The sequence below is a fragment of the Papilio machaon genome, chromosome 5 (genome assembly GCF_912999745.1).
Source record: "Papilio machaon chromosome 5, ilPapMach1.1, whole genome shotgun sequence".
Taxonomy (NCBI): Eukaryota; Metazoa; Arthropoda; class Insecta; order Lepidoptera; family Papilionidae; genus Papilio; species Papilio machaon.
The window spans coordinates 7,931,610-7,955,372 of record NC_059990.1 but is presented as its reverse complement, the minus strand read 5'-3'; the positions used below and the strand labels follow the sequence as shown (position 1 = coordinate 7,955,372).

Sequence of the window (23,763 nt, the reverse complement as noted above, 5' to 3'; positions counted from 1 at the left end):
ATGTGCAGCGTGTCCCCCACGCTTGTACGCGGCCCCGTTCTTTCCCATTCCCCTTCACAGAATGCTTTTAAATTAATATTTTCTGTTTCGCAGACGTCGGTCTTTATTGTTGTCTAATGCCTACTGATTTTTTATGTTTCGTTATAATAGACATTGAGGTTTTCCCGCGGAGAAAAGCCATATAAAAACCTGTCCATTCCGTATGACTAAAGTATTGTTTGCTCGGCTGTGTTCAAAAACTTTTACAATATGCTTTCACATCAGAACTCTTTCAGAAATATTCTTTATAGTTTGTTGTTAGGACTTAACGTAAACTTTCGAGTGCAGTGTCAATGCTTATAGTTTTAGCAATTAAGTAGAAAACAAAATACTTTTGAAAAACGCATTGCACAGGTGTATTGTTTTATAGATATTAGTTACAGAAAAATCTGATGACATAGCTTTGCCTTTGGCATTACTATGCAGGGTTTGGCTAGTTATCTAAAATCCTCATTTTCACAAGCGTCGATTTAATCAACGTAATAAGCTTTAATTAGAACGACTGGACTTATTTCACAAATAAAAAAGGCGCGCAATTGGAAATTGAGTTGGCAACCAGCCAATGTATTTAAACCTTGAAGATTTTTTCTTATTCTTTGTTGAAAATGTAGATTATGTATTTTCTAAAATGTCTACTTTAGTCAAAGCATTTTGCAAATAAAATTACTTTTTATTTTTAAAGACTTACAACGAGAAGATTTAACGCATCTTCTATCTAAGACACTATGATATAAATCATTACAAATTAATTTAATATTAACTTACAGATTATATTTTAATAAAACTTTCGTTTAGATTACACCACAATTTAGAGATTATATGTTGTAACAATTTTCTTGTATCATGAAAATTACAAAACTTGCTATCTATTTACCGGAGTCGGGTCGTTTAAGTTAACTATATCGTTTAAATAATACAATTCAATGTGTGTCGTGTTTTATTAATGAACAACTAACCCAATTCTTAGTATTGGAGCTTTATGAATTTTCGTATGTCAAAATTCTGATTGACATACTATGTTGAGGAGTCACGCAACTTTATATAACTTTTAGTTATGGAAAAACAGGTAGTTTTCTACAAACTGTCTAGGTTTGAGAAACAAATTATCTACATAGAATGTTTAGTTATTTTATGAATATAATGTTAAACATTTTGAAATGATAGTTTTTGCTTTTGCTTCGTTTAATATTGTATAGTCAACTAACTGTGGCTTGCGACTCCGTCCGCGCGGAGTTAAAAAAAAACTTAATAGGGATATGAAAAATAGATAGTAGCTGATTCTAAGACCTACTGTATATGGATATAAAATTTTATAAAAATCGGTCAAGCCGTTTCGCATTTGTTTTGTCTTACTTCAAGAGCTCTGTCTGCACTGCTTGCTTTTTATTCAACTCAATCGTACAATATGACATCATTTGTTTTACATAACCATAAATTTAACAAATTGAGCGACGTAAAACATGTAAAGTGGAACTTTGACTCGTAAATTAAAGACCAGACTATGTGATCACATCTCATTCATATACAAAATAGCGTAGTAACAGACATGCAAAGCTTTTCATGGAAACAGACGCCCTCTAGTAGTCAACCTTCACATTGACACTGATTGGTGAAGCCACTTGTTGTATAAATAAAACATTTATGTTTTTCCAATACATTTCCGTTGAAAAAATGTCAGGAATAAATTTTCCGTAATGCATTCGTAGACGTGTCTATGTACATTGGTTGTCCTGCGGCCGAGTATAATTTGCATGTTTAAGGCAAATTTTCTATTTCATTGTCAAGTTAAATAGCTATATTATAGCTATGGCTAACGATGTATGGTCATTAACAATTTTACTATAAGTTTATGATAATTATATGCAATAATAGCATGTTTAACACAATTCGAAAGTTTGATTTGCGGTTAGAAGTGTTTATTTTATTTTTTCTGAAAATAATTTGTTGTTGTTTCTTGTTAAATGTATATATGTAATTTGCTTTTAGTAATAGACTAGCTATCGCCCGCGTCTCCGTCCGCGCGGAATTAAAACAAAAACTTAATAAGTAGCCTATGTGTTCAAACTATGTTTTACATCTGTGCCAAATGTCATCAAGATCCGTTCAGCCGTTCCGGAGATACCTTCAAACAAACAAACATCCATCCATCCATCTACATTCGCATTTATAATGTTAGTATGATACATGTGTGTTGTTTATATTCTACGTTCAAAAGGCAGAACCATTTATACTACTACATACTGCGACAAAGTTCTAGGTCAAATAGGGCATTCCTTTTTCAGTATTCAGTCTTAATTGTCAACCAATATGACGATTTTGAATTTTTTATTTATAGCGTTGTCAATTTTTATCTTAATGTTAACAAATTTAGAAAGCTCTTAAATTGAAATTGAAATTGATGAGAGAGGAGCACGTTCATGTAGGTTATTTTATTTTCTACATATGATTGTGGTGTGTAAGATGAGGTGCGCAGCGGCTGCAGGTTCTCGGCAGCGCAATGCGGCGCCTCCAGCCTGACCTCGTTCCGCTCAAAGCACTGTTCCGAAACAAGACACGTATACATTCAAACTTTCCTATTAGTCAATACAAAGTCTACGATTTTCTTTATCATTCCTGCAGTCTATATCTATTATGGCATTATATTTATTCGTCTAGTATAAACACACATGTTCATGATAAGAAATACTTTTTAGTAATGTTCTTTAAGATTAGTTAAAGACAAATTGTGTTCGTTCGTGAAAAAATAATAATCTCTGCGCACCCTATGGGATACGACTGTTCATGTTACTGCAAATCTACATTAAGTTATAACATCGTTAAAAGTTGTAGTATTGTGCTATGAACTCTACGCTATTCCACGTGTTCCCGAAACTGTAGTTATCGATCACCGACACTGTACGCAACAGACGAGCATGTGAGACGTAAGGAAAGTCAGTGTTAAATTATGTACGCCCCCGCTTCTTTAGCCGCAATTAGGTCGTCTTTATACACACCCCCTTTGCCCCCATCTCGAGCAAATAGCTTATTAGCCACACGCCCCGACGCTTGCCTAATTAACTACTGTCTTATAGCTACAAATGTACTTGTATAGTGCTGTTTACATTTTTCAATGTAATCCATTCGTAATTTCGTTTTGTATACGTTGTAAGTAAAACTGAAACTACGTCGTATTTTAGTTTAACATAGCGAAATACGATTTCATTGCTCTAGGATCTTTTTAACTGTAAAATTTTTCTTGTTAAAAATGTCGTTAATAGCTTTGGTGTTGAGAAGTCGGAAGTTTTTACCAAAAGGTGCTACAAATATGTGATAATTAGCATCGTTTATTATTATTGTGCGATGGTAATCTCGAACTCGTTATAATCGCCATCAAAATAAGCATACTAACTAGCCTTCTTACTTCAAATAACTTGCGATAGCATAACATTGTAGCGTTATTTCTTTTTAATTGTGTAATAAACATTGCTTTCAGGTTTCAGATATTTTTCGGTTACATTACTGAATAATCGGCAAAAGTAGAAATATTCTTTTCCAGATATTTTTCTTCTGTAGAAGTAAGTTTAAGAGTTTAAGTCTGTGGAAAGTTAATTAAGACAGTAATGTTAAATTCTTTAGTTTGCAGAAAAGTTTTTAACGTCTAATAAAGATTAAGCTACGTAACGACTTTAGACTCACAGCCACTGGGATAAATATGATCTCATGAAAGGACAAAAATAACTAACTAAACTTAACTAACTACAGTCATATATATATCTGTGTTGTAAAAAAGACAGAAGTTTTCCATTACCGAAACACTATACTTCAGAATATTGGTAATGTGGATACAGCTTGATCCTTTTCTATTTATAATATTAAAGTAGAAATGTTATATGTAAATTAAAACGATCATCGAACTTGGTATGACTCGATGACGCAAGTTTTAATTAAGTATGAAAAATTAGAGCCTGTATGAGGGAAAGGGTGCAAGTGTCCGGGGTTGGTTGGCACCGACAGGTTGCTCCCACCCTAATAGACCAGGGCGCTTACCCTACCAGATGTTTGAAATCGTTTTAAACTCTATATACACTAAAGAGTTTATTGCTTTAAATTAAAATTTGATGTCAAAACAGTAGAATAAAAAGACACATAGTTTTGTACTCTGATTGTTACGCATTTCAATTGTTTTGATATTTGATTTTAGTGTAAATGCAAATTATTGTGTGATTTTAGATTAGTTTTGACTTACATTATAACATGAATCATTTCTTCATTTGAATATTGCGGTCGAATTCGAGACACGAATAGTAAAGCAAAATTAAATCTTTGGTGTCGTAGCTCGTTAATAGACTCGAAAATAAAATATGTAATCTTACCAATATTATAAATGCGAATGTTTAGATGGATGGATGGACGTATATTCGAATACGTCCAGAATGACTCAACGGGTCTTGATGAAATTCCGCACAGACGTAGAACATATAGGCTACTAATTACGTTTTTTAAATTCCGCGCGGACGGAGTCGCTGGCGATAGCTAGTCGTTTATAAAATTCAGAAGTATAATTTTTTATTCATAACTAGTCCATTATCAATAAAAACTGCTAATCACCAGTAACGTCTACCTCTATAAACGTGGGTTTGTGATACCCAAATCTCAGTCTAAACCTATTTTTATCTCTGTTTTGTCAAAGATAATGACAGGGATTACGATTTGTATTATACAGTTTTTGGTCTCAGAAAACCACGGTAAATAATTTTTGAGTGACGTTATAAAATATTTTCACGTAAAATTCTTGCTCTCAACAACCTTGCTTGTAAAACACTGTATACAAAGTGAAGTACCATCAATTTTTGATGTCATTTACTGCGCTAGTAGGCGCATTCACTTCGTTAAAGTGGCCCTCGTTTATTTGCCATCTGACGGCTGGTGGCACCATTTACCTACGAGCAAGTCCCACGGGACGCAATTCATGAACACACCATTCGCCCGCAAGTATTAGTCAACCAAACAACTTTGCACATCCCTCAGGATATTTATACCATGTACTTATTAATAATTTTATTTTTACTGTTTTATTGTTCGTTGTTGTTGTTCACGTATGTTGTTTCCAATTATTTGATTTATTAATTACTATTTAAAACAGCTTATGTTTTCGGTTAAATATATTTGGCTCCTTAAAACATATAACGAGTAGTTTAGATTAGACCTATCTTTTTAATACTTCTTTTTGATATCTTTTTATATCTCCCATCTAACTACGAAGTCCTAATAAAAGTAATCGCAAACATGTGCAAACAAATATTGGGTATACGGTGACCTGTTATCTACCAAACGTAAACTTGTAGAGACAAGTTTAAATCTGACATTTATTCGCCTACCATGATACACTGTACTCTGTCTATACAATGTAGCTTAATAGTATTTATAAATGTAGGTAAATAGTTCAATTCGTTCTTAATCCAAATCATCAAATACGTATTTGATAATTAAATTATGAATGAAAAGCATGGGATGTCCGCATTGCAATATGTTATCGAAGTTAAGACCGACGGGGTTTCCGGATAGGATGTGCCGGCTATCTGTGTAGGAAGCGATGCCAGCCCGCGCCTCGCCGCCTCGCCGCCTCGCCGCGCCCGCGCCTTACTCCGAGAGGACACACGCACGTGTGATAGGGGCGTTATCTCCGGAGCTGTTTGCTCGGGATTAGACGCCGGCGCGCGCCTGCCCATTGCCAAGTTCAAAGTGTCAAAGACTTTGTCGCGACGTGCCACCAATATATTGTAAGAACGTATTGGTAAAAAATCCACAATTCCCGTTAACTGCGAATAGCAATTGACTGACTTAATTATATTTCCTGTTCAAATGTAGTTAATTAATGAATTAGGAATGCGAATTATAAAGTTTAATTTGTGATTGTATTTAATTTTTATAAACTTAGCCTCAGTATAGTCACGATAGTAAAGGTAAGTTTTTGCCACATTGTCGCGATCAAAATAAATACGTAAATAAAAATTGTAATCAGATTGTCCGGCGTCAGTAATTGGATTGACACTGTAAGAAAGAAGAGAGTTATGCAAAGATAAAATTGTAATGTCTTACATGAAATAATAATAACTATGTATCTTGTATAAAGTATAGTAATACAGCTTCATAACATTTGGAATAAATAAAAAAATTATTTATGATGCGCTGCAAAGTCTAGGAATTTCCGCTTTTTTGCCTAACCGACATGCCTCTGTTTGTGCAAAGATATAGTCGAAGGATAAGCGAGAGTCCAAAGGAGTGCGATATTTTTCTCGCTAAATAGAGATTTCTCTTTAACCCGAGTTTCTCGCTTATGGAGGTCGTCCGTCGGATCCGGACAGACTCTCGCTTATAGAGGTATATCGCTTATCCGACTGTAGTAGTATATAAAGCGTGTCTGTCTGCTGTCTATTTGACTTTTTGTGACCGAATGTCTTGACCAATTCGGACGAGTATAGTGACTTAGTGACCACATTTAGTATTATTTTACGGAGAGTCAAAGAGGTACAATAGTTCCTGTTAGTTTTTTTCTTTTATAGTAGCTAGCTTATGTTCGTATATCATGTTATCCTTTTTACAGAATTACTATTTAGATACGTATATTTACTTTAATGTAAGTAATCTTGTGTAAGGTAAACAAGCTTGAGTTATAAATATGCGTATTTTACAAAAGACAATACGATAAGTGCAAAACAAAATATTAACTAGATATGTTTTTATTAGTGTTGTTAAAAAACACAACTGATATTTCAGAAGAATTAGAATTAATAAACAAGTGCGGTTTCATATCAATTATTTATTCCAAGTAACCGCGTTGTATTCGCGGTATAAATTAATGCAGTTATCGTGCATAATAAAATCGTAGGTAATCTCAATATTTCTAAGCAACCGGATGTTGACCGGGCAAGGGTAAGCGAAGGACGAAGTGATATCGGAATTTCGAATGGGCCGTTAGATTCCCATTGAAGAACTTTATACATTGTTGTCGACCGAGTTTTTTGCGCAACCTCTTATCAATTTAAAAAAAAATGTTATTTACCATTGAAGATGTTGTTAAATTATTAAAGAAATGCGCGCAAAGACTGTGCTTTGTTTATCTATTTTGTAGAAGGCTGATCTAAACAATAAATACAGATTATGTCTGAGGAGAACACTCAAAATTTCAAACTTAGATCTTTTGTTTAAAGAAAAAAATGTATCATTGCAAGTCATGCAAAGTTGCATATTGAATTGATTTATTAGAAATCTGTAGTCATAAGAATGTTTAATCTCGTTCCTGACGTCCAATCAATGCGGCACACACTAAGTACTAAGACGTCATACATCAGCTGTCGCATATCGAATTTCGTGGTTCATTAAAACCTCGTGCGTTTTGTACGTTATAAAATTCCAGTTTTGACGGTGAGTTCGTTTAAAAATTAACCAGAAGAGAGTCCAATTGTGGGGTTCGGTAGCGCACACGTTGTGGGGGGCGTTAGGGGAGTAGGGGGCAGGGGTGTGTGAGAGGCAGCGGCGCGTGTCCGCCACCTGTCGACCGCTTCGCCGCCGCGCCGCACCGGTACGACGGAGCCCCGGGGCCGCGCTCGCGCCGGCGCCTCATTAACCGATTCTATATTCCAAAATCCCGCATGCATAACAAAATGACTAGATTTCCATGGCGACCGATCAGGAATTGTAAATTTTTTTTTTAGATAGTGATGTAATGCGTCTCCGATGTTGTCTGAAGTCATTTTAAATAAGTAACCTGTGACTGAATACATATTTTTAAATTTTTTTACCTGAATAAGGTACTTCTTATTAAACTTTATACCCGTATTTTTTTTCATAATGTCACTCTTTTTAACTACAACAAGAACAAAATTTGTATATATGAGAGAGCTTCTCGCAGCTCGCAGAACTCATAGGTAAAGTTATTAAATTCATTTCTTTTGTATATTATATAATCCAATTTCTTCGCTTCTTTAATTGCTTCGGAGATTTAGTAAGTACTTATTACGATTGTTTCAAACGAAAATGGCCTTTTGTTTACCCTTTCTAACGACACCGCAAAATTTACGAGAAACGTTTTGTAATCGAGGAATGCAAGGCGGAGTCAAATTGTGCATTTGTCAGCATCGTGCACGTGAATGGCATCATATCGTACGATTTACTTTTTGCTGATCGTAATTTTCGAGATACTTGCACTGTTAAACATCACCTGATTTATTTGACACACTTTCGTTTCCATCGAATTCCATGACCGTGTAATGAAGTTGCTAAGATTTCCGCGAAGTAGTCTAATGAGTATTGATGTAATCTGTATGCAATAATTATCTCATATTCATATCCCTCGTTTTACTTAAATTGTAAACCATCTTCATGCAATGTTAAATAATTATAATAATAAAGGCAGGAAGGCAAAAGTTGGTTAATGTCCAACATAATAAAATCAACTTTAATCCATTAAAGTATAACCCGTTTCACTTATATTACTATTATAGACAATAAACTATCAAGGTTAGGTCAAAGTACTGTACATCATTTTCCGAGAATATTTTTATTACTTGGAAGACTTAAAACATTGGCAAAAAACGTAATATGAAGCAATACGGGGTACGGCACGCGCGGCATATGTCCCGACCCTACGCTACCCCACGACCACGACACGCGAACCTTAACATGACTTAGGGTACTGTCCACTTAAGATGCGAGAAAAGTTAAGAAGTTTACTAAAAATAAACTATACATTTCATTTAAGTTTCTGACTCTTTACATTTAAGTACCTATATCCTTTCGGATTTATTTTATTAATAGAAAATAATTAAAAAGCTACGGTATTTTTACATAATCTTGTCGAAAACTGAAAAATAAGAAAACTTATTATTTAAACGATGTTATTATATTATATTTATGTCTTAGGATATTTCACTCAGGAAAAATAAGTAACCGTCTTTGGAATTTAAAAAAATAAGTGATAGTCACTTATTTATCTACATCGTTAGCCATCACGAAACAATATTGATAAGATAGTTAACAATTATAAAATACCATCGGTCAACTAAGTATACATGCCATATGGCCGGTGCGGTCAAGCGCGCACGCCACGTGTCAAGACGTTTTTATAGCGAAGGGTCTTCAATTAATTGTTATTAACCCTTACACCGCTATTGCTCAATGATCGCATGTAATCTGATAGCAAATGGGCCCATTACACACCGCATCGGGTTACTATGAACACTTGCTTACTCTTGCATCGCCTCCCTTCATACGTCAAGGGTTAACCCTGTGATATAGAGTCAGCAAATTTTCTGAAATATTAGACGGTTATGTGTTAAGATAAAAAGTGTTTGCACAATCTTATCTTTTACGCTCAGCTTTTAGCAATATATTTTTGAGTATAATGCAATAAAAAACCTTACCTTCCTGTATTTATAACTTTTTACGTTGTTATGTTATATTTCATTTCCTTAGTCAAAACAACGGATGATTTTTCTTCTCCAAGAGACATCTTCACATTTCCATAACAAACTAATAAATGAAATTTACTGACAACCGAAGAAGCTTTGACTTTATACAAGAACCCTCTCTCACACTGCATTTGCATATGTGATATGTATAAATAACATGTTACAAAAACAACGCAAGCATTCGCCTCCGTTACGTATGATTTGTTAATATTTAATCAATGAAATTGGTTTATCAAGACCTTGCAGGCAAAAGGGAAATTCACATCGTTCGATAAATGTTTTATATTATCGGCTTTTTCTAAATAACAGTTAAAATATCTCGTCAATTTTTAAACAAAGTTGATCTTAAACAAGCAATTTGTCAGATCAGTATAATTAATAAATGACTCAACGCTTGCAGACAACAGCTTTTCCAACTCATTGGATAATTAGTAAAGTTCAGAAGCGGTACAAATTACCCATTGTCGGAAATGATTTTGATGTATGACAAGATGAATTAATTAAACTTTAAACGCTTACTTTATAACATCGCGTGACGAAGCAGTTTTGTATTGGATAAAGATTAAACATAATTTTTAAAGTCTACTAATTGTTAAAAGCTGAATGATAAATTATTTAACCAAAGGAAATTTTGTTCAAAAGATACAATAAATATTCCTCTAGTGTAATATAAAAATAACAATATATGGACTATTTTGATCAGCTAAGAGAAACAATCAAAAATCTAAATGAACATAAAAAATGTTACCAAACTATTAAAGCTGCTAATGGTGCTGATAAACGTTAGATATATATCATCAGTGTAGGAGTCGTATGTATAGTGAAGGCTGGAAGGATTTACGATCGCGTGGAGAACGTACTTTATGGCTTTCAGGCTGTAACCGGACAGCATTATGGACGAAAACGACGCCGCGGATACGGCCCCTTGGATAGGAAGCAATATCAATATTCATGTTATTTAATACCCTCTAATGTCACTTAAATAAAGAGGGTCAAGTAAATCACGTTAATGATTACGAATTGGCGGCTGCATATTAATGTACCTGTTGCCTAAGAAGTTCCAATATTACATAATACTCGTTGCACAATAAAAAAATTGTTTTGTAAGTCCATAAAATATCGTAGTAAAACATCACTAAATACTGTTCATAATTGCACAGAAATATAAAACTATACATTTCTACCTGAAAGATGCGGTTAAAACGACGCGACGATGAAAACGTTTTACATTGTACCGCTTGTCAGTTTTACGTAACCCATTTAACAACAATATAAAGCACAATAGAGGTGGTTTGTAAGCATGGAGCGTGGTTTACAATACGCTGGAAGCTAGCAGTGCGAGCAGCGGCAGTTTACGAGGCAATGTGGAGCTCGAGGCCGGGGAGGCAGACGAGCCGGCGACAAGCCACCCTCAGGGCTGTCTCAAGCTTTATTATCCGCTCATCGCTCGGAGAAACTTTTTCATACTCCGATTAATGCCGTCACGATAACTGAGTTACAGCAATTTATACTTTATTAGCTTTAGCCTTCGACTCCGTCCGCGTAGAATTAAGAAAAAACTAACTTAATAGCCTTTGTGTTATTTTAGACTGTATTCTACATCTATGACAAATTTCAGCGAGTTCTGGATGTGCATTAAATAGATGAAATAAAGATTTTGATATTGTGTAAAAATCTAAAAATAAAAAATAATTTTTTGAATAATCAATATTTAAAAAACAGCTGTTCACATTTTTTTTTGATTTAACAAAATTTGCTTTTCTTAGCTGTTATTTTTTTTTACTTTGACAAGATGAGTATCAACATCATAAAAATCGTGACATAACTTTGAAGAGAAATATGTCATCCCTAGTGAAATTTGTCGCAGCGCAGAGGCGTCGCAAATTGTATGTAGACAGCGCTTCAGCGGCTGAATGATACTCAACAAAAACCGCGACGCTTTCTAATTGAAGTGCGAATTAAGCGCGATAGCAATGTGCTCGCGTATTATTTTTACTCTTTCACCGCTACCGTAATGTCTGGATAGTGTACACATAAGATGGATCGCTTCTCTGATGGATTGCCTTAAACCGTCTATGGTCGTGATTGCCGGGAGGTAGGAAATAACTATTAATCAGGTACACTTTAATGAACGTAGATTATTGTATGATAAAACAATTAGTCGCCTAAAAATAAACCGAACCAAGCATTAGTAAAAACAAAAATACATACGTAAGTTAAAAGGTTTAAAAATGTAAAGTATCCATGACTGTCCCATAGCTAACAACACCACATAAGTCATTTTTATCAACTTTATAAGAGACGTACAAAAACTGTCTATTTAAGAAAAAATCGGTGGATTTTTTTAGTAATTTCTTATTCTTATTAAAAAATAATTATTTATTTAGTGTTTGTTGATTTACTTTATTTTAAATTTTTTACTGTATTTCTTTACTTTTCAATAATCATGTGACGGTTAGACGCGGAATGAGCAGCTCCATCTAATGGCATTAAAATGTCAAAACCGCAAATTGTCGACTTGAGCAGTGTTGTAAGCTAATGTCTAGTATTTCTTCAGTTTGAGTTAAGTTTTTTTTATTATTACTATTATCTATATATATATATAAAAGAGAGTTGTGTTAGTTATTATACACTATTTATAACTCAAGAACGGCTGAATTATTTGACTGAAAATTGGTGGGCAGGTAGCTTAGAACCAGGAAACGGATATAGGATAATTTTTTTACCCCGTTTTCTATTTTTTTCTGCGCGGACGGAGTCGCGGGTAAAAGCTAGTTTTTTATAAAGGTGCCAGCTGAAAACCAGCGCAGGGGCAGTTTAGTCTGTCCCTGCTTCGCTGAGCTCTGCTCCCTTTTGCCACACTTTGTGCCTTGTATGTGTGTTTTTTCTTTTTTTGATTTTATATTTCTTTGTGTGGCAATAAATGTTCTTTCTTTCCTCTTTCTTTCTTTCTTTCAGTGCATTAATCGAAAAAGAAAATTTACGTTTACTATCATGAAAACAAGTGCTAGCCCCTGACACCTACAACATATATGTAAACATTTATATATTAATTTCCATAGCTAATGGCGATATGATTGCAGTGTTCTGCAAAAGCTATTTCTACCTATATTACAACAAAATAACATACTTTTGTCAAAGTAATATCTCGTAGCCTAGTTAGAGTCTACGAAGTTGTGCTACGGCGCTTTGTAGCGCTACGTGACCGGGTTACTGGTGATAGATGATGCTCTAGCCCCGCTACATCGCACAGATTTACACCGCATATTAAGTAATACGAGTTGTAAGTCATTCATATTTGGTAGTTTGTTAGGGTAATTTGGTTATGACATAAATGTATTTCTCACTCGTAAAATGATAATGGCTAAAATGCAAGACCGTTTGCTATCTCATTGTGTGTTATTATTCTTTGTTTATTGGATGAAATATTTTTTTCTAATAATTGTAATAATAATAAGTTACAACACTACACTAAGTATATACAATATGTTTAAGTTACTTATATTTTGTGGTAAGATAATAATGTAAAATTCATCCATCGAGTTTATTCATCATAAACTCCATCCAAAGATCTTACTAATATTATAAGTGCGAATGTCAAGATGGATGGATGTTTGTTTGAAGGTATCTTCGGAAAGGCTTAATGGATTTTGATGACATTTGGTACACATGTAGACCATAATCTGGCAAAATACATAGGCTACTAGTTAAGTTTTTTAATTCCGCGTGGACAGAATCGCGGACAACAGCCAGTATTTCTATATACTTAACTACGTTCTATGATTTTAGATCTTTGTTTAGTATAGTAAAAGTACGGTAAAGTATTTTGATCGGTTAAGGAACCACACTACTCGTACGTTTATTTCCATTACATTATTGCAATCTTATCTAGTAATAGATGGTGACATCTCTACGGAAACAGTAATCAAATGAATGATGAAGATATAAACGTGTATATTCTTACTGAAGGCGTGTAAGCTATAAATAATGCTACTGTTACATGTTTCAAGTGCGCCGTCTTTCGATCGATAGTCGAGGCTGCGTCTTGGTTTTTCGGAGTCGTCTACATATTGATTGTCTGAATGTAGGCCACTACTCGTTTATTGCTTCGTAAATATTCATTCCTTCGGCGAAATGATAATATCAGTTATGGCCAATGTACACAAACAAATGGCAAGTTAGTGCGCACTGAAATTAAGTTATATTTTATGATTTTTCCATAATGAATGATGATAAATGAGTTTTGAATGTGCATATTGCCTTTTGGTGACAATCTGATATAGTAATTTAAGTCTATTTATTAGCTTAAGATTTAGATACATAAATTACCATGCGTTGTGTATTTTTCAAGCACGAAAATGTTTGTTTTCTTTGACCTTGCATACTTTTAAAATAAATTTTCTCGCTGTTCGTATTAATTAACTGTAATTATTTATTAAGAATTCGCCTTGTGTGAGTTTTTTTCCACGATCAAAAACTTACACATTTCCTATGTTTTTTGAATGTTAATTATCTTAACAATATAAAACCTTAAATTATGCTTCGTATATATTTCTGATATTTCGAGTTAATACTTTAGTCGTGCTGTTAATAACTTACTCTTGTTATAACGTGCAATCTATAACAGTTTGTGTTTGTGTGCAGCCACCGAGCTAGATCTGCTGGGCGCGCTGTCGCTGCACAACACGTCGCACGCCGGCGTCAGCGCTGCGCAGGGCATGCAGCCGCAGCGCACCGCCTACACCCTGGAAGGTAAACTACTTTTCTTATTTAACATTCTAAACCTCGTCCAGCATCCTTTACAAACGAAAAGACGGACAGATTCGAGTCATACATACTTGTGTTTTCAGTACTGTTGATCAGATACTTTACCCTTCTCTATCTTTCTTCTCATCATAAAACCCTATCACCTACTCTGCACATACTACCTACTTAAAGCTGGAAGTAGTAACGATGTGTCGTTATAACTTAGAAAGATTTAATAATTAAATATAAATAGTATGAAAGTGTTATTTTTTTAATATCATAAGGTGGCAAATGAGCAAGCGGTCACCTGTATACGCCTACATAGCGTAGCGACCTCTGACTAGCAATCTACCACTGTTAAGAAGGACACTAATAAAATTCACTTGAAAAATCTTTAGTATTTCCGGATATAAAACTTAGGTAATAAAATGAACAATCAAGGAAGGCAGAAGTCATCAAACTGCATACAAAGTAATAACGGAAACATTAAAGTTTGTATCATATAAAGTATGATAGGAGTTAGAGGCGGTAATGGATCACGCTGTCGGTGCGAGTTTGCAATCCATTTCAGCTGCAATTCCACTTAAAGCATCGTATAATGGCCGATGTTGAGGTGTGCCTCTTTACATTCTAATGCACCGACCAATCAGTCGTGCGCCAACACGATATCAAACAGCAATAACTTTTACGCAATGGAAGAACTTTCCGGACTCTTTAAAACTTTATAGAACTCTTTATATCTTGTCATTAAAAGTATGTACTTTTTAAAAGTTGCACTAGCAAATTAAACTATTAATCGAAGACAATTTATTGACCATTAAAATTTTTACATTTACCGATTTGTTATATCAATTCTTCTTTTTCAAGAAACACAAACGGCAAATGGATAACGGACAGTAGGCAGAAAACGCAAACGAGACAAACCTGGTCGTGACAATTCAATTAATTAGACAGAATGTTAAAAAAGTTTGATAAATTATCCAAACATAAATCTGTCAAAGAGGTTGTTTCTCTTTATGGAGCAACGTTTTAACCCTCGCCTTCGATCTCAATTGTTTTGAGATACAAATATTTTGTTAAGAAGTACATTGGTTGCACTTCCGTAGGGTGTAGTGGAGGGTTCAAGTTCATTGTCTGTGCCCCTTGATTTGATGAACGCAATATGCACCGGATTGGATGTGAATGACTCGTGCTGGATGCCAATTCTCCGCGCTTGCTCACACCAAAAACAAATTGCGAACTTTTTCTTTTTAACCCTCACCCTAACTGAACTATGATTAATGTCAAAAACATTTTTTGTGTTCAGTTATTTGTAAATGATTATCTTCCTCAATGTCAGAAAAAAAACTAGATAATACTTAGAGGAATATAAAATTTTTTAATTTTATTTCCAAATAGAATAATCATACCACTCGTTAAGTGCATTGTGCAAGAGCAGATATCCACATAAACGTCTTTATTTCAATTTATTGCAGTTTTAAATATTCATGAAGAACTCGCTTGCTTTACAATAGACTTGTTTTATAACTGTAATTTTACATACTCATAGTTATTAAATCAACTGTCGTTATATTTTTTTTTAATTTGACACTGTTTAAAGCAATATGCCATCGTGACTCAAACGGATAGATGATATTTTGGAATAGAACAGAAATACAAACGGTAAATATTTTGAAATCAATTTATAAAACAGATTTTATCAATTTTGATAACTGAAAAAAATCATTTAAACACATTAGTTATTCTTTTATCGACCCAAATTACACTTAATCCTGAAATCCACTGTAACGGCTGATGATTTATTGTAGTACACAACATATGGATCAAAGCCGTTACAATTCTGCGACGTGATGAGATTCGACGCGTGTAATCCTAACGCTGTGTCCCGTTGAACGAGCCATTATCAATAAAGGGCCACAATCCCCGCGCTCAAATGTCCGCAACCCGTACGTGCGAAGTGATTATCTCGCCGCGGGGACACGGAAATTTGTACCCGCGGGGGATAGGGACGTTGGTAATAAAGCTTTTACCAATAGAATAAATTGTAGGTTGTCGTAAAACTAGAGATTCATGTTTATAAAGTACTAGCTTTTACCCGCGACTCCGTCCGCGCGGAATAAAAAATAGAAAACGGGGTAAAAATTATCCTATGTCCGTTTCCTGGTTCTAAGCTACCTGCCCACCAATTTTCAGTCAAATCGATTCAGCCGTTCTTGAGTTATAAATAGTGTAACTAACACGACTTTCTTTTATATATATAGATGTATAACTAATCGTGGGCTTCTGATACCAATATCTCTGTATAAAACTTATTAACATCTCTGTCATTATCTTTGACAAAACAGAGATAAAAATATGTTTTAAACGGAGATTTTGGTCTCAGAAACCTACAGTAAATATCAGAGCGTATGTCATCAGGCGTCAATATGAATTTTATCTCATATGATTCCATCTAAAGAACTCAAACGCTTCTTTTGTACTATTCTATTGATGGCAATGATTTAAAATTAAAATATGGCCAGAGGCAAAAAATGTCCTCAATTCAAATAATTTTAGGAAGGAAATTCTATACTGATGAATTAAATAATTAATTTTTCTACCCTGTCATCCTGGAGACCTGGCGTATTCATACGATTCACTTAAGCTTTGTATAACAGACCATTAAAGGAATTGCGTAAAGCCCGCGTAATTGTCGAAGGGTGTCAGTAATCGTGGGGCCGTGGGGTTATCGTCTCCCGCCATGTCAAATGTCGTAGCACTACCATCGCGGCTTAACTCCATTGTACGTGGCTGCGTCTGGAAACCTTTAATGTGACCATAGCTCCATACAACAAGACAACTGTTGTGTACAAAGGTAATTGTAGTATTTAATCCTCGAAATATAGGAAATATGGCATAAATTATTTCAATGCATTATGAAATAAATTATTCTTTGTTTTGACAGCTATATACAAAATGCTTAAGAGAATATTTGTTGTTACAATGGGCATCAGTCATAAGCAGAAGTCTGTAGCTGACACGACCGCGGCGTATTAATTAATTGAAACGCCTAACATGAAATTTGTCGTTATTGTCTGGAAAGGCATTTGTTGCTTATTTGTAAAAAAATGTATTGTTAAAAATTGAATTGTTACTATATTTGTAGGGAGTCATAAAGAGAAAAATTGGTAAAAGGAGCAACATTCTATGAAGAGTTATTGAATTATATTATCGTCCTAGAATCCAAAAAAGTAGAATGCAGCTTACGCATGTTTGTAATAGCATAAAAAATTCAGTAAAAGAATGACTTATTACTTTTCCGTTTATTACAGTATTTCCCGTCAATTTTAGTACCGATATTTTCTAAATCAAAGAAATCCCTGTTGGTTACGATTCGTTAATCGAATAATTTATTTAATTACTATAATCATAATAAGTGTTATAGGCAGTTTCAACGAAGTGTTGATATCATAAGCATTGTGTATATTTATAACCTTTGTTGTGACGTTTGCTTGTTTCAATGCACGAACGCCCCGTGCTCTGCGACATGCAATGACTAGCGCAGTGACCCAGCGTTACGTGTCCAGTCGTGCGAATCAAATGCATCACTGCCTAGGGGCACGATAACAAATCTTTTTAATCCCAGTTGCAATAATGAAAATAAAAATATGAAACAAATAAATAATACTGACAAAAAGAAACCGATAGCAGATTTTCCGGATCGAAGATAAAATATATCTAAGCTTCATCAATCAAACCGAAGAAGTAAATAACTGAAATCAAGAACCGCGCTCGTCGCAAATAATTAACTTCTTGAAAAGAATTTCACGTTCAAATATAAGCTCAACATCGTACTGTAATAAAGCATATTAAAACTTAAGTTTAAAATAAATGTTGAAAAGAAAAATAAATTCTTCTAAATGCCTACTTTTACTTGTCAAGGAATAAAATCACCTACATATTATTTCACACCAACAATAATAGCACACGCATTACGCGCCTCAATAAAAGCGGCCATGTGCAATGCTCTATTATTTGCAGGTGACAAATTCGTACGGCCAGGAACATTATGTCCCCCACGTCCTGCGAGGGGACGACGTACACTAGAGAAATAAACGATATCCAATAAATAAATCCGCTGCGAGGGGTTTTCAATAAAGTGTTTGCATAAAGACTCGCAAATATTTATCTGTCACAAAATTTGCTCGCCTTGGTGATTTAATGAAACCAAAACACGAACGAGGGTTGTGTACGTATGATAACAGTCCGTCATTACGACCCTGCAACAAATTATATTTTAAATTTGTCGATGCAAATGCTATGAATGGAATTGCTTGGGGAGCATTTGATAAATGTGCGGCCAAATACTCGTATAATAAAATTAATCTCGGTTGTGTTATTTCGCTAATATTCCTGTAATTCATTTTGTACAGCTATTAAAAGTATGCCTGTGAAATATGGTCCGAGATTAAATTATTACCGTATCATATGTTAAAATTTTGTACGGAATTTAATAAGTTCCTCTTTGTAATTTAATAATTAATAAATACTTTATTGAAAGATACAAAAAATAAATATTTAGAGCCTTTACCGCTGTACAAAAAAATAATATTGTACCATTTAAAATGTATGACGTAGATGTAGACATACTACAACATTTTAAATTTTACAGCTGTTCGGAAAAAGTGTTTTTACTCCACAAAGGAAGGAGTCTTTAAGTCTCGTTTTTTTTGCCTACTTCTCCAACGACGCAAGTGTGAAGTATTCAAATACTTCTAACAAGAGACTCCTTTAGGTTTTATTCAGACTAAAAGTCTTACAGTCATTATTAACCATTCAAAGAGATTTATAAGATATTTATAATGATAGTAATACAAACACTATGCTTCTAACAGTGAGTCTCCGTAGTCATAGCACCTGTGTCATAACAACATAGCCATTATTCCGGATTTTATTTGAAAAAAAAAACAAAGAAGACTTTCTTATATGTGTCCTACGATATCCATCCATCTCAAGATCAAAGTAATTCACTTCATTTTAATCCTAATCTCAACACAAGCGCTAACACTTTGACTGCCGAGATTAATAAGCGTGTAGGGATTTACTTTACACGAGGGGTTGGCTTTGTACGCGTGCAACCTTTCGAGCTGCCTCTTTACATTTTGAGTATGCGATGTAAAAAAAATTAAAAAATTCATTTACATTTTTTATCTTGACGAGAGAGAAAACTTAATTGAGTAAATTGGCGAAATAAAGCTTCGTCGCAAGTAAAATAAATTGAAAGTCATTGTTTACGTAAACTAAGCTTATTTGTTTTAAAGTACTCATCTCGTCTCTTCATTTTTTTGTCTATTTGGGGTGTGAGAAAGACGAAGTGTGTGCGCGGTCAACGACCGGCAGGCGGGGATGCTGAAACTATTGCAGAGTAATTGAAAATTCATGCGGATTCAAACACTCGAAGATATTATACTTGGGCAATATTGAAACTTTGAATAATGCAATTTCTACAACGAGCTTAAATTCAGTGCGAAATTCAATATTCTTTTTAGAGAACAAGTAAAATAAATTTAATATTGGTCCCTTAAGGAGATATTTAAAAGTAGCCACTTTCCTATATCTGCTAAAAGAAAGGTGTTTAACTCATGTATCTTGCCATGTCTCACATATGGATCCCAGACTTGGGCGTTGACGCAGAAACATGCTCATAAACTCAGAACCTGCCAAAGAGCTTTTGAAAGAAGTATGTTAGGTGCGAAGCTGAGAGACCGTAGAAAAGCAGAAGATATAAGAAATATAACTAAGGTGGAAGATTTGCTAAGAAAAATAAGACAGCTAAAATGGCGTTGGACGGGACATATGACCAGAGACAGCAAAATAAAATGGACAAAAATAATAACGGAATGGCAACCACGGGACGGCAAACGAAAAAGGGGCAGGCAATTCAAAAGGTGGTCAGACGATATAAAAAATATTGGAGGGACACTTTGGACAAGAAAAGCGCAAAACAGAAATGAATGGAAACAGCTGGAAGAGGCCTATGTGTCACAAGACACGCCGACAACTGATCTTAGATAAAAATAAACAAATCAATGTACATATATAACATTAACTGAAATAGAAAGTAAGATGTGCTAAATTTAATATTTAAAAAAAAAAATGTAAATGTAAATGCTTCAGTTTCGGCAATAAAGGCTTAATAAAAAAAAATAAAAAATTTGAACGCTTCAATTTAAAAACGATTTTCATAATGGAAAATACATTTTCATTTGATTTTCTTTGATGTTCATATCGTTCGCTTTATCTTTTCCAACACTGTCGAATCATACCAATATTATTTATTTTTCTTTTCTTAATTTACTCAACCGTCTTTGTATAGTGATATGCCTCAGTGGAAATACCCACGAAACCTTCGAGAAATTTCATAACTGTAGGCAGAAAAGCAAAACGTGTCCGTCTACCGGGCGCCCGTCTCCGTCTTCAGATGTGTAATACTGCCTATTCCTGTTATTGTTCTAATATATTTATCTTTTTTCAATTCTTTTGCGTAGCATACATCTAAATTAGATATCGACCAATGTTTACTTTGAAAACAAGCTATTCTTTTTATTACCATCTCCTGGTTTCGTAAAGGAATGAAATAAATTAGTTACCTTTTCTTGTGTATATATTTTGTTAATAATATCAAACTAATCTACTAATCTAATGCCGAACTACGTCTTGTTTAATACACCAGTAATTGACTATACGAGGTTTATGTTTCATATTTCGAGTGTATAAAATCCGTTTGTATTTTGAAACAATTGTAAAGTTCTGCAGGGAGCGGCTGAGCGCTGTCCCTTCTCTGGTCCCTACACACAAATTACCCTCACCGCGGGAGGCTATCACGTCATTCATGTGTGATATTATTTCGTCATCCCTCGCCCTACCCAAAGATTTAAATCACACCGTAATAAATATTTCATAGAGCCTTTGATGTTTCGGGTAATCTTTTAAGCGAACTTGTATTCTTATTGCCATTACATATCATATTAACCATTTATAAGTACTAACTATATGCTACTACTCGTAACTAATCATCGAAAGATAGACCTATTTGTAAGATAATTCAGTATCAAATTATTGAATAAAAACAACATGGTTTTATTTACTACACTCGCAACTTCAGTATAAATAATATTATAGCTATTACGCCAATACGGAAACGAAAAGTCCAAATGGTAATATTAACCACATCAGGTAAACTTTATCAGTTTATGAAATGAATTTATAAAAGGTGATAACTTAATTCGAGGTTTACCCAATTAAAGCGCTCTAGCGGATCACGTCATTTTCAACCTTTCTTGGCTGCAGTGCTATAAATTTCGATAATAATCAAGATAGACATTACTGTAGCTACAGTAATATTGTGCTCTGGGCCATTTTACTCGGACCAGGCGGCGTGCCAAGATAATTAATACTACATTAATAACTAGTTAAAACAAAATATCATAATAAATACGAATAACTATGAATTAGAACTTGTGAATAAAATAATTTTGTGATCTGAGACACAAGTTTAATGTTTTGCAGTATTTAACTATATTGGTGCTTTAAATTCTTGCAAGGTTTTTAGCAGCCTATTTATCAAGCCAACCAAGAGAAATCTACCGCTAGCGTAGGCGTTCTTTCCAAGCGAATAACCTCAAAGATACTGTCGTATAGTGGTCGATTTTGACAGCGCTAACTTTTAGCCCTTTTCTAAAACGTGAGTGGGTATGATTGCAGGTGATTCGCGGTCGCTGCAGGTAGAGGGAGCGACGTTCCAGCGCGCCGCGGAGCTGCTGCGCCGCTCGCCGGAGTTTACGATCCTGGCCACGCTACGCCAGGAGCCCGCCAACTCCGGCACCATAATCTCATTTTCCCACGGCTACAACAGGTACCATTCACACCTCACCCATACCTACTGTGCGCAGCTCATTCTCCTTTTATATTTTGTTAGTCACTTCGATGTTACAGTCATGCATGTTATTAATTTTAATTTAATTTGCATGTTAGTTTTAGGATTAGGTAAGTCAAAGTCCTCGGTCAACGAGTTAAAGTAATTGTTATCAGTTATAGTCACTACCATAAATTTTGATTTGATAATTAAGAGTAAGTAAATGTCCGCATTTTGATCAAGGTTGTATTTTGCTGTAGGTACAGACAATCCAATCTATTTGACTTTTTTTCAGAATACCGATATCTTGGCACATTGATTTGCGGCCTGTCTTTCGTTTTTCACATGAAATGTTAACAAAGAAATAAGTTTAATACTGACAACTAATTTGATATTCGGTTAGGAGTAGAAGAGCGACATGACCGCCGAGAGCGAGGGCGGGTGGCGCCAGAGGGCCCGGTGACAGCCGGCGCGGGGGCGCGGCGGCGGCTCCGGTGAGTTCTAGATCTCAACATCGCTGCGCGCGCACGCACGCCGCCGCATGCCGCCGCGCGCCGGCCGCTTGCGTGCGCGCGCCAGGGGAGAATCGTGTATCTTGGAATGTCCTGTGCCTCGGAATGTCCTCCTCGACCCATCCGTTGACTTTATGCGTTCTCTGTTACCTCTGCATGTCCGTGTATGTGCGTGGGCGGGCCGACTTGCATGTGTCCCCCCGTGCCCTCTCCGTCTACCGTCTTGTGTTATGTGTCTTGACGTGTTGTGTTCTGTATCCGTCCGACCCCCCTCACGATCCGTCTCAATGTCTACCTGAATATTAGTGTTCGACGTTCTGCAGTCGGCCGCGGGCCACGCGCCGAGGGGGTGCCGCGGGGCTCGTCAGCACTTACATTCCAAGCGACATGAGATTCCGTGTTGTGCATCTCGTATTGTGTCTGGATAAACCGATCGACTTCGGTACGTCGCTCTCAGGTCACTCGAGGAGCTCAACGTCTTTCGATATCGAAAGCCCCTCGGAGCTCCAATACAGACACATAACGAGGCGCGTTCTGTTTATTTATAGCCATCAATCGGATAAGCAGTGACGACTCGGTCGTCACGGATCGCGATTCGTTCCGAGGTACATGGTCCCCCATCCTGACCGAGCGATATTGAGATGTAGAGCGAGCCGAGGTCCGCTCGCCGCCGGTCGCGTCCTCCTTCCGAGTATGTGTGTTATTTGCTTTGTTTATTTGTACCTCGGAACAGTTCGCGAGGAGGCGGCGGTCGCGCACGTAGCGACATGTATTGCATCAGTGTGGGTGCACAGGTACCTGGAGGTGCAGTCGAGTGGGCGCCGCGACGAGGTACGGCTGCACTACGTGGCAGCGGGCGCGGCGGCGGCGCGCGTCGAGACCTTCCCCTTCCGGCTGGCGGATGGCGCATGGCATCGGCTGGCGCTGACAGTATCGGGCGCACAGGCCACGCTGCTGGTCGACTGTCACCCGCTCTACCGTCGCCTCATCCCACCGCCCGATCGCAATTTCTCCCAGCCCCAACTCGCGCTTTGGGTGGGGCAGAGGAATAGCAAGCATTCCCTTTTCAAGGTAGGGAAAATTAATCTAGACAAAATATTTCCAGTCAGTAGAATATCTAACC

The 23,763-nt window shown here is 35.8% G+C and overlaps 1 protein-coding gene across 1 annotated transcript in view; it reads left to right on the top strand.

The window, feature by feature from the left end:
- LOC106710566 (protein kinase C-binding protein NELL2) overlaps nucleotides 1-23,763 on the top strand; it is a 36,708-nt gene that overhangs the window by 7,779 nt on the left and 5,166 nt on the right. Inside the window, exons 2-4 of the mRNA XM_014502649.2 lie at nucleotides 14,133-14,240; nucleotides 21,978-22,128; nucleotides 23,435-23,711. Of these exons, the coding sequence (XP_014358135.2) occupies nucleotides 14,133-14,240; nucleotides 21,978-22,128; nucleotides 23,435-23,711 (536 nt within the window). The remainder of the gene's footprint in view (nucleotides 1-14,132; nucleotides 14,241-21,977; nucleotides 22,129-23,434; nucleotides 23,712-23,763) is intronic.